A 14307-nucleotide genomic window follows, 5' to 3' on the forward strand; every position below is an offset into this window, starting at 1 on the left:
AACAATGACTGTACAATGACTGTACAATGACTGAACAATGACTGTACAATGACTGTACAATGACTGCACAATGACTGAACAATGACTGCACCAATGACTGAACAATGACTGTACAATGACTGTACAATGAACTGAACAATGACTGTACAATGACTGTACAATGAACTGAACAATGACGTACAATGACTGCACAATGACTGTACAATGACTGCACAATGACTGCACAATGACTGTACAATGACTGTACAAAGCACTGAACAATGACTGTACAATGACTGAACAATGAATGCACAATGACTGCCACAATGACTGAACATTGACTGTACAATGACTGTACAAATGACTGACCAATGACTGTACAATGACTGTACAATGACTGAACAATGACTGTACAATGACTGAAACAATGAACTGAACAATGACTGAACAATGACTGAACAATGACTGTACAATGACTGTACATATGACTGAACAATGACTGAACAATGACTGTACAATGACTGTACAATGACTGAACAATGACTGCTACAATGACTGTACAATGAGCTGAACAATGACTGCTACAATGACTGAACAATGACTGTACAATGACTGTACAATGACTGAACAATGACTGTACAATGACTGAACAATGACTGAACAATGACTGTACAATGACTGTACAATGACTGTACAATGACTGAACAATGACTGTAACAATGACTGTAACAATGACTGCACAATGACTGTACAATGACTGAACAATGACTGCACAATGACTGTAAATGATGACAATGAATGTACAATGGACTGAACAATGACTGTACAATGACTGTACAATGACTGACAATGACTGAACAATGACTGTACAATGACTGTACAATGACTGTAACAATGACTGTACAATGACTGTACAATGACTGTACAATGACTGTACAATGACTGAACAATGACTGTACAATGACTGAACAATGACTGAACAATGACTGTACAATGATTGTACAATGATCTGAACAATGACTGAAACAATGACTGTACAATGACTGTACAATGACTGTACAATGACTGAACAATGACTATACAATGACTGTACAATGACTGTACAATGACTACAATGACTGTACAATAACTGTACAATGACTATACAATGACTGTACAATGACTGTACAATGACTGTACAATGACTGAACAATGACTGAATAATGACTGTACAATGACTGAACAATGATTGAACAATTACTGTACAATGACTGTACAATAACTGTACAATGACTGTACAATGACTGAACAATGACTGTACAATGAGTGTACAATGACTGAACAATGACTGTACAATGACTGAACAATGATTGAACAATTATTGTACAATGACTGTACAATAACTGTACAATGACTGCACAATGACTGAACAATGACTACAATGACTGTACAATGACTGTACAATGACTTAACAATGACTACAATGACTGTACAATAACTGTACAATGACTGTACAATGACTGAACAATAACTGTACAATGACTGAACAATGATTGAACAATTACTGTACAATGACTGTACAATGACTGTACAATGACTGAACAATGAATGTACAATGACTGAACAATGATTGAACAATTATTGTACAATGACTGTACAATAACTGTACAATGACTGTACAATGACTGAACAATGACTACAATGACTGTACAATGACTGTACAATGACTTAACAATGACTACAATGACTGTACAATGACTGTACAATGACTGTACAATGACTGAACAATAACTGTACAATGACTGAACAATGATTGAACAATTACTGTACAATGACTGTACAATGACTGTACAATGACTGAACAATGACTGTACAATGACTGTACAATGATTGAACAATGACTGTTCAATGACTGAACAATGACTGTACAATGACTGTACAATGATTGAACAATTACTGTACAATGATTGTACAATGACTGTACAATGATTGTACAATGACTGTACAATGACTGAACAATGACTGAACAATGACTGTACAATGTCTGTACAATGACTGTACAATGACTGAACAATGACTGTACAATGACTAAACAATGACTGAACAATGACTGAACAATGACTGAACAATGACTGTACACTGACTGCACAATGACTAAACAATGACTGTACAATGACTGCACAATGACTGAACAATGACTGTACAATGACTAAACAATGACTGAACAATGACTGTACACTGACTGCACAATGACTAAACAATGACTGTACAATGACTGAACAATGACTGCACAATGACTGAACAATGACTGTACAATGACTGAACAATGACTGTACAATGACTGTACAATGACTGAACAATTACTGTACAATGACTGTACAATGACTGTACAATGACTGAACAATGGACTGAACAATGACTGTACAATGACTAAACAATGACTGTACAATGACTGAACAATGACTGTACAATGACTGAACAATGACTGTACAATGACTGTACAATGACTGTACAATGACTGCACAATGACTGTACAATGACTGTACTATGATTGAACAATGACTGAACAATGACTGTACAATGACTGAACAATGACTGTACAATGACTGAACAATGACTGTACAATGACTGCACAATGACTGTACTATGACTGCACAATGACTGTACAATGACTGTACAATGACTGAACAATGACTGAACAATGACTGTACAATGACTGAACAATGACTGTACAATTACTGTACAATGACTGTACAATGACTGAACAATGACTGTACTATGACTGCACAATGACTGTACAATAACTGTACAATAACTGTACAATGACTGTACAATGACTGTACAATGACTGTACAATGACTGTACAATGACTGAACAATGACTGTACAATGACTGAACAATGACTGTACAATGACTGTACAATGACTGCACAATGACTGTACAATGACTGAACAATGACTGTACAATGACTGTACAATGACTGTACAATGACTGAACAATGACTGAACAATGACTGAACAATGACTGTACAATGACTGAACAATGACTGTACAATGACTGAACAATGACTGTACAATGACTGTACAATGACTGTACAATGACTGCACAATGACTGTACTATGACTGCACAATGACTGTACAATGACTGTACAATGACTGAACAATGACTGAACAATGACTGTACAATGACTGAACAATGACTGTACAATGACTGTACAATGACTGTACAATGACTGAACAATGACTGTACTATGACTGCACAATGACTGTACAATAACTGTACAATGACTGTACAATGACTGTACAATGACTGAACAATGACTGTACAATGACTGAACAATGACTGTACAATGACTGAACAATGACTGTACAATGACTGTACAATGACTGAACAATGACTGTACAATGACTGAACAATGACTGTACAATGACTGTACAATGACTGAACAATGACTGTACAATGACTGTACAATGACTGAACAATGACTGTACAATGGACTGTACAATAACTGTACAATGACTGTACAATGACTGTACAATGACTGAACAATGACTGCACAATGACTGCACAATAACTGTACAATGACTGAACAATGACTGTACAATGACTGTACAATGACTGAACAATGACTGTACAATGACTGTACAATGACTGCACAATGACTGAACAATGACTGTACAATGACTGTACAATGACTGAACAATGACTGAACAATGACTGTACAATGACTGTACTATGACTGCACAATGACTGTACAATAACTGTACAATGACTGTACAATGACTGTACAATGACTGTACAATGACTGAACAATGACTGTACAATGACTGTACAATGACTGAACAATGACTGCACAATGACTGTACAATGACTGTACAATGACTGTACAATGACTGTACAATGACTGAACAATGACTGTACAATGACTGAACAATGACTGTACAATGACTGTACAATGACTGTACAATGACTGCACAATGACTGTACAATGACTGAACAATGACTGTACAATGACTGCACAATGACTGTACAATGACTGTACAATGACTGCACAATGACTGTACAATGACTGAACAATGACTGAACAATGACTGTACAATGACTGTACTATGACTGCACAATGACTGTACAATGACTGCACAATGACTGTACAATGACTGAACAATGACTGTACAATGACTGTACAATGACTGAACAATGACTGCACAATGACTGAACAATGACTGTACAATGACTGTACAATGACTGTACAATGACTGAACAATGACTGCACAATGACTGTACAATGACTGTACAATGACTGTACAATGACTGTACAATGACTGTACAATGACTGTACAATGACTGAACAATGACTGCACAATGACTGTACAATGACTGTACAATGACTGTACAATGACTGAACAATGACTGTACAATAACTGAACAATGACTGCACAATGACTGTACAATGACTGAACAATGACTGCACAATGACTGTACAATGACTGAACAATGACTGTACAATGACTGCACTATGACTGCACAATGACTGAACAATGACTGCACAATGAATGAACAATGACTGTACAATGACTGTACAATGACTGAACAATGACTGTACAATGACTGAACAATGACTGCACAATGACTGTACAATGACTGTACAATGACTGTACAATGACTGAACAATGACTGTACAATGACTGAACAATGACTGCACAATGACTGTACAATGACTGAACAATGACTGCACAATGACTGAACAATGACTGTACAATGACTGAACAATGACTGTACAATGACTGAACAATGACTGTACAATGACTGAACAATGTCTGTACAATGACTGAACAATGACTGAACAATGACTGTACAATGAGCTGAACAATGACTGTACAATGACTGAACAATGACTGTACAATGACTGTACTATGACTGCACAATGACTGTACAATAACTGTACAATGACTGTACAATGACTGTACAATGACTGTACAATGACTGAACAATGACTGTACAATGACTGTACAATGACTGAACAATGACTGAACAATGACTGTACAATGACTGTACAATGACTGCACAATGACTGTACAATGACTGAACAATGACTGTACAATGACTGAACAATGACTGTACAATGACTGTACAATGACTGTACAATGACTGCACAATGACTGTACAATGACTGAACAATGACTGTACAATGACTGCACAATGACTGTACAATGACTGTACAATGACTGCACAATGACTGTACAATGACTGAACAATGACTGAACAATGACTGTACAATGACTGTACTATGACTGCACAATGACTGTACAATGACTGCACAATGACTGTACAATGACTGAACAATGACTGTACAATGACTGAACAATGACTGTACAATGACTGAACAATGACTGTACAATGACTGTACAATGACTGCACAATGACTGTACAATGACTGAACAATGACTGAACAATGACTGAACAATGACTGTACAATGACTGTACTATGACTGCACAATGACTGTACAATGACTGCACAATGACTGTACAATGACTGAACAATGACTGTACAATGACTGTACAATGACTGAACAATGACTGCACAATGACTGAACAATGACTGTACAATGACTGTACAATGACTGAACAATGACTGTACAATGACTGAACAATGACTGCACAATGACTGTACAATGACTGTACAATGACTGTACAATGACTGAACAATGACTGTACAATAACTGAACAATGACTGCACAATGACTGTACAATGACTGAACAATGACTGCACAATGACTGTACAATGACTGAACAATGACTGTACAATGACTGCACTATGACTGCACAATGACTGAACAATGACTGCACAATGACTGAACAATGACTGTACAATGACTGTACAATGACTGAACAATGACTGTACAATGACTGAACAATGACTGCACAATGACTGTACAATGACTGTACAATGACTGTACAATGACTGAACAATGACTGTACAATAACTGAACAATGACTGCACAATGACTGTACAATGACTGAACAATGACTGCACAATGACTGCACAATGACTGAACAATGACTGTACAATGACTGTACAATGACTGAACAATGACTGTACAATGACTGAACAATGACTGCACAATGACTGTACAATGACTGTACAATGACTGTACAATGACTGAACAATGACTGTACAATGACTGAACAATGACTGCACAATGACTGTACAATGACTGAACAATGACTGCACAATGACTGTACAATGACTGAACAATGACTGTACAATGACTGCACTATGACTGCACAATGACTGTACAATGACTGAACAATGACTGTACAATAACTGAACAATGACTGTACAATGACTGTACAATGACTGTACAATGACTGAACAATGACTGTACAATGACTGAACAATGACTGTACAATGACTGAACAATGACTGTACAATGACTGAACAATGACTGAACAATGACTGTACAATGACTGTACAATGACTGTACAATGACTGCACAATGACTGTACAATGACTGTACAATGACTGAACAATGACTGTACAATGACTGTAAAATGACTGTACAATGACTGTACAATGACTGTACAATGACTGTACAATGACTGAACAATGACTGTACAATGACTGAACAATGTCTGTACAATGACTGAACAATGACTGAACAATGACTGTACAATGACTGAACAATGACTGTACAATGACTGAACAATGACTGTACAATGACTGAACAATGACTGTACAATGACTGCACAATGACTGTACAATGACTGAACAATGACTGCACAATGACTGAACAATGACTGTACAATGACTGTACAATGACTGAACAATGACTGTACAATGACTGTACAATGACTGCACAATGACTGTACAATGACTGAACAATGACTGCACAATGACTGTACAATGACTGTACAATGACTGCACAATGACTGTACAATGACTGAACAATGACTGCACAATGACTGTACAATGACTGTACAATGACTGTACAATGACTATCTAAAATGCTTCTTTCTTTTTGTATCCTCAATTTAAAATCATATCTATGTAGGATCAGCAATGAACTACTAGGAGCTAGCTGCTAGAATTGGGAAGTTGTTTAAAATTGTTTGCTCTATCTTAAAGGGACACTAAACCCAATTTTTTTCTTTCATGATTCAGATAGAGCATGAGATTTTAAGCACCTTTCTAATTCACCACTCCTATTATCAATTTTTCTTTGTTCTCATGTTATCTTGATTTGAAAAAGCAGTAATGAAAGGTTAGGAGCCGGCCCATTTTTAGTTCAGCACCTGGGTAGCACTTGCTGATTTGTGGCTAAATGTAGCAAACCAATCAGCAAGCTCTACCAAGGTGCTGAACTAAAAATGGGCCGGCTCCTAACCTTTCATTACTGGTTTTTCAAATCAAGATAACAAGAGAACAAATAAAAATTGATAATAGGAGTCAATTAGAAAGTTGTTTAAAATTGCATGCGCTATCTGAATCATGGAAAAAATTTTGGCGTTAGTGTCCCTTTAATTGTGAAAGAAAACAATTGGGCTTCTTGTCCCTTTAATTATGGTGCATTATCATTTAATAATTGTGATTACTAAACGTGACTTTCTTGCACAATTGTGTATGGTGTAGGCTCTGTTTTCCGTGATGAGTTTGATCTGGCCATACTTCAGCTGCAAGAGAACAATCGGCTGGAAGATCTCAAGCGGAAATGGTGGGATGGAGGAAAATGTCCAAAGGAGGAAGACCATCGAGCCAAAGGTAAAATACAATATTCTTTCCAGGTTAACACCAAATTCCTTACCTGATTTAAATGGTGCTTTTTTTCTCCTGCACATTTCAGCTGTCATTTTATATCACTTTCCTTTCTGCTAACTCTCAAGAGTAGGCCTTACTTTTGGCTAGCTTACAAGTGGCGCGCTATTTAGAGCTCATGCTCGAACGCTAACTTTGCTAGAAGTTAACTTTTTGTACAAGTCGGGTAGTGCTTATATTACAAGTTGAAAGTAAAAAGTTGAAATGTCTTACCCTTACAGGGACACTGAGCCCAAATTTTTTCTTTAAGCAACTTTCTAATTTACTCCTATTATTACATTTTCTTCATTCTCTTGGTATCTTTATTTGAAATACAAGAATGTAAGTTTAGATGCTAGCCCATTTTTGGTGAACAACCTGGGTTGTTCTTGCTGATTGGTGGATAAATTCACCCACCAATAAAACAAGTGCTGTCTAGGGTCCTAAAACAAAAAAGAGGCTTAGATGCCTTCTTTTTCAAATAAAGATAGCAAGAGAACAAAGAACATTTGATAATAGGAGTAAATTAGAAAGTTGCTTAAAATTGCATGCTCTATCTGAATTACAAAAGAATAAATTTGGGTTCAGTGTCCCTTTAAGAACCAGGGCTATTTTTACATTTCTGCGATGTTTGTGCTTAGCTGTAATTTTCCTCTTACTCATTTACTGTACCCACACATATCATATACCGTTTATATACTCATTACTGTACCCACACATATTATATACCGTTTATATACTCATTTACTGTACACACACATATTATATACCGTTTATATACTCATTTACTGTACCCACACATATCATATACTGTTTATATACTCATTTACTGTACACACACATATTATATACCGTTTATATACTCATTACTGTACCCACACATATTATATACCGTTTATATACTCATTTACTGTACACACACATATTATATACCGTTTATATACTCATTTACTGTACACACACATATTATATACCGTTTATATACTCATTTACTGTACACACACATATCATATACCGTTTATATACTCATTTACTGTACACACACATATTATATACCGTTTATATACTCATTACTGTACCCACACATATTATATACAGTTTATATACTCATTACTGTACTCACACATATTATATACCGTTTATATACTCATCACTGTACCCACACATATCATATACAGTTTATATACTCATTACTGTACACACACATATTATATACCGTTTATATACTCATCACTGTACCCACACATATCATATACCGTTTATATACTCATTTACTGTACACACACATATTATATACCGTTTATATACTCATTTACTGTACACACACATATCATATACCGTTTATATACTCATTACTGTACCCACACATATTATATACCGTTTATATACTCATTTACTGTACACACACATATTATATACCGTTTATATACTCATTTACTGTACCCACACATATCATATACCGTTTATATACTCATTTACTGTACACACACATATTATATACCGTTTATATACTCATTTACTGTACCCACACATATCATATACAGTTTATATACTCATTACTGTACACACACATATTATATACCGTTTATATACTCATTACTGTACCCACACATATCATATACAGTTTATATACTCATTTACTGTACCCACACATATTATATACCGTTTATATACTCATCACTGTACCCACACATATCATATACCGTTTATATACTCATCACTGTACCCACACATATCATATACAGTTTATATACTCATTACTGTACACACACATATTATATACCGTTTATATACTCATTTACTGTACCCACACATATTATATACAGTTTATATACTCATTACTGTACACACACATATTATATACCGTTTATATACTCATTTACTGTACATACACATATTATATACAGTTTATATACTCATTTACTGTACCCACACATATCATATACCGTTTATATACTCATTTACTGTACCCACACATATCATATACCGTTTATATACTCATTACTGTACACACACATATTATATACCGTTTATATACTCATTTACTGTACACACACATATTATATACTGTTTATATACTCATTACTGTACCCACACATATTATATACAGTTTATATACTCATTTACTGTACCCACACATATCATATACCGTTTATATACTCATCACTGTACCCACACATATCATATACAGTTTATATACTCATTACTGTACCCACACATATTATATACAGTTTATATACTCATTACTGTACCCACACATATCATATACCGTTTATATGCTCATTTACTGTACACACACATATTATATACCGTTTATATACTCATTTACTGTACCCACACATATCATATACCGTTTATATACTCATTACTGTACACACACATATTATATACTGTTTATATACTCATTTACTGTACACACACATATTATATACTGTTTATATACTCATTACTGTACCCACACATATTATATACCGTTTATATACTCATCACTGTACCCACACATATTATATACCGTTTATATACTCATTTACTGTACCCACACATATCATATACAGTTTATATACTCATTTACTGTACCCACACATATTATATACAGTTTATATACTCATTTACTGTACCCACACATATCATATACCGTTTATATAGTCATCACTGTACCCACACATATCATATACCGTTTATATACTCATTTACTGTACCCACACATATCATATACCGTTTATATGCTCATTTACTGTACCCACACATATTATATACCGTTTATATACTCATTTACTGTACCCACACATATCATATACCGTTTATATACTCATCACTGTACCCACACATATCATATACCGTTTATATACTCATTTACTGTACCCACACATATCATATACCGTTTATATGCTCATTTACTGTAGCCACACATATCATATACCGTTTATATACTCATTACTGTACCCACACATATCATATACCGTTTATATACTCATCACTGTACCCACACATATCATATACCGTTTATATACTCATTTACTGTACCCACACATATCATATACCGTTTATATGCTCATTTACTGTAGCCACACATATCATATACCGTTTATATACTCATTTACTGTACCCACACATATTATATACCGTTTTTCTTGCCATTAAATGGACTTTCATCATATCTTATAATTTACTATACAAAAATTATAAAATATGATGAAAAATTGAAAACAAAAAAACCTTTTTCTAACTTCCAAAATCTGTTACACATCTACAACCACCAAAAAAAACACCCATTCTAAATAGTTTATAAATTTTGTCCTGAGTTTAGAAATACCCAATGTTTACACGTTCTTTGCTTTTTTTGTAAGTTATAGGGCCATAAATACAAGTAGCACTTTACTATTACCAAACCATGTTTTTTCAAAATTAGCGCTAGTTACATTGTAACACTGATATCTGTCAGGAATCCCTGAATAACCCTTCACATATAAAGTATATACATTTTTTAAGTAGACACCCCAAAGTATTGATCTAGGCCCATTTTTGTATATTTCATGCCACCATTTCACCGCCAAAAGCAATCAAATAAAAAAAAAATCATTTTTTCACTAACTTTTTTACAAACTTTAGGTTTCTCACTGAAATTATTTACACCGCTACACTATGACACTTTTTTTGCACAAAGTGGGAGAGAGAAGGGAGGAAATTTTGTTCTAAGGGATCTGGGAGGGGTGTGGGGTTGTTTATTGAGGGGGGAAGCTACACTACAAAAAAATATAAAAAAACAAAAATAACGTTTGATGAAAAACTGGGTACTGGCAGACAGCTGCCAGTACCCAAGATGGCGCACAATAAGGTAGAGGGGGAGGGTTAGAGAGCTGTTCTGGGGAGGGATCAGGGAGGTTGGGGGCTAAGGGGGAATCCTACACAGCAGAATATGTAAATATGTTAAAAAAATAAAAGATACCTTTTCTTTTAGTACTGGCAGACTGCTAAGGCGGGGTCAATTGTGGGGGGGCGGGGGAGGGAATAGAGCTGTTTGGGAAGGATCGGGGGGTGGGATGTTTCAGGTGGGAGGCTGATCTCTACACTAAAGCTAAAATTATCCCTGCAAGCTCCCTACAAGCTACCTAATTAACCCCTTCACTGCTGGGAAAAATACATGTGTGGTGCGCAGCGGCATTTAGCGGCCTTCTAATTACCAAAAAGCAACGCCAAAGCAAGCCATATAAGTCTGCTATTTCTGAACAAAGGGGATCCCAGAGAAGCATTTACAACCATTTGTGCCATAATTGCACAAGCTGTTTGTAAATAATTTCAGTGAGAAACCTAAAGTTGGTTAAAAAATGTGTGAAAAACTGAACGATTTTTTTTATTTGATTGCAATTGGCGGTGAAATGGTGGCATGAAATATACCAAAATGGGCCTAGATCAATACTTTGAGATGTCTACTAAAAAAATATATATATACATGTCAATGGATATTCAGAGATTCCTAACAGATATCAGTGTCCCAATGTAACTAGCGCTAATTTTTAAATAAAGTGGTTTGGAAATAGCAAAGTGCTACTTGTATTTATGGCCCTATAACTTGCAAAAAAAGCAAAGAACATGTAAACACAGAGGGCGCGATCCGATAAAGGTCGTAGTTTGCGGTGCAAGCGAGGGAACCCCCGCCTCCCGTAGTTTCAGCTCGCAACTCGAGCTATCTAATATACGGCACCGTCAGATGCTAAGGTGCCGTAAGTCGGATAAACCAGCGATGTCCAGAAATCTGCGTAAGTACAAATTTCTGGAGTTACCAATGACTTACGGCACTTTAGAAACTGCCGGCGCCTACAAAAACTGACTAAGTTATGAAATCACCCGTACTGTCTAACACGCCTCCCAAACATAGCCCCACATGTCTAACCCTCTATCCGCTATCCCCCCTCACTCTCCTAATAATAAATGCATTAACCCCTAAACCGCCGCTCCCGGACCCCCGCCGCCACCTAATAAAGTTATTAACCCCTAAACCGCCACGTCCGGACCCCCCCACCTTTTACATTAACTACCCCCTAATATGAGTTCCTACCCCGCCGCCACCTACATTAACTACCCCCTAATGTGAGCCCCTATACCGCTGCCAGCTACATTACCTACCCCCTAATGTGAGCCCCTATACCGCCGCCACCTACATTAACCACCCCCTAATGTGAGCCCCAATACCGCTGCCAGCTATATTACCTACCCCCTAATGTGAGCTCCTACCCCGCCGCCAACTATATTAAAATAATTAACCCCTAATCTAATCCCCCTACCCCGCCGCCAGCTATATTAAATAATTAACCCCTAATCTAATCCCCCTACACCGCCGCCACCTATATTAAATTAATTAACCCCTAAAATACTAAACTATCCCTACCACTAAACCTAAGTCTAACCCTACAAATAGCCCTGAAAAGGGCTATTATTCTAAACTATTTAATATAGTTAATATCGTTATTATATTATATATATATTAAGTATGATAACCCTATCTAACTCTAACATCCCTAACTAAATTCTTATTAAAATAAATCTAATTAATATTAATAATATTAATTAAAATATTCCTATTTAAATCTAAATACTTACCTATAAAATAAACCCTAAGATAACTACAATGTAATTAATAATTACATTGTAGCTATTTTAGGGTTTATATTTATTTTACAGGTAACTTGGTTTTTATTTTAACTAGGTACAATAGCTATTAAATAGTTAATAACTATTTAATAACTACCTAGTTAAAATAATTACCAATTTACCTGTAAAATAAATCCTAACCTAAGTTACAAATACACCTACACTATCAATAAATTAAATAAACTACAAATATCTTAACTAAAATACAATTAAATAAACTAAATTACAAAAAAACCACTAAATTACAAAAAATAAAAAAAGATTACAAGAATTTTAAGCTAATTACACCTATTCTAAGCCCCCTAATAAAATAAAAAAGCCCCCAAATCAGCCAATCAGATTCAAGTTCAATACGATTGGCTGATTGGTTCAGCCAATTGGATTGAATTTGAATCTGATTGGCTGATTCAATCAGCCAATCAGATTTTTCTACCTTAATTCCGATTGGCTGATAGAATCCTATCAGCCAATCGGAATTCGATGGACGCCATCTTGGATGATGTCATTTAAAGGAACCTCATTCGTCGGGAAGTCGTCGTGCCGGATGGATGTCCCTCGTCGGAGGAGCGAAGAAAGAAGATTGAAGATGCCGCTTGGAAGAAAACTTTGCCCCGATGGAGGACCTCTTCTTTGCCCCTTGATTGAAGACATCGCCCGGATGGAAGACTTCTTCTCTGCCGCTTGATTGAAGACATCGCCCGGATGGAAGACTTCTTCTCTGCCGCTCGATTGAAGACATCGCCCGGATCGGATGAAGAGTTCTGCCCGGCTGGGTGAAGACAAGGTAGGGAGATCTTCAAGGGGGTAGTGTTAGGTTTATTTAAGGGGGGTTTGGGTTAGAGTAGGGGTATGTGGGTGTGGTGGGTTGTAATGTTGGGGGGGTATTGTGGGTTTTTTTAGAGGCAAA

The 14307-nt window shown here is 36.0% G+C and overlaps 1 protein-coding gene across 1 annotated transcript in view; it reads left to right on the top strand.

Annotated features, from left to right (window-relative positions):
* Positions 1-754: 754 nt before the first annotated feature.
* The window catches only part of LOC128643349 (glutamate receptor ionotropic, kainate 4), a 76486-nt gene continuing 62933 nt past the window's right edge, over positions 755-14307 (top strand). The window contains exons 1-2 of the mRNA XM_053696279.1: positions 755-779; positions 7590-7718. Of these exons, the coding sequence (XP_053552254.1) occupies positions 755-779; positions 7590-7718 (154 nt within the window). The remainder of the gene's footprint in view (positions 780-7589; positions 7719-14307) is intronic.

The sequence above is a fragment of the Bombina bombina genome, unplaced genomic scaffold (genome assembly GCF_027579735.1).
Source record: "Bombina bombina isolate aBomBom1 unplaced genomic scaffold, aBomBom1.pri scaffold_712, whole genome shotgun sequence".
NCBI classification, from domain to species: domain Eukaryota; kingdom Metazoa; phylum Chordata; class Amphibia; order Anura; family Bombinatoridae; genus Bombina; species Bombina bombina.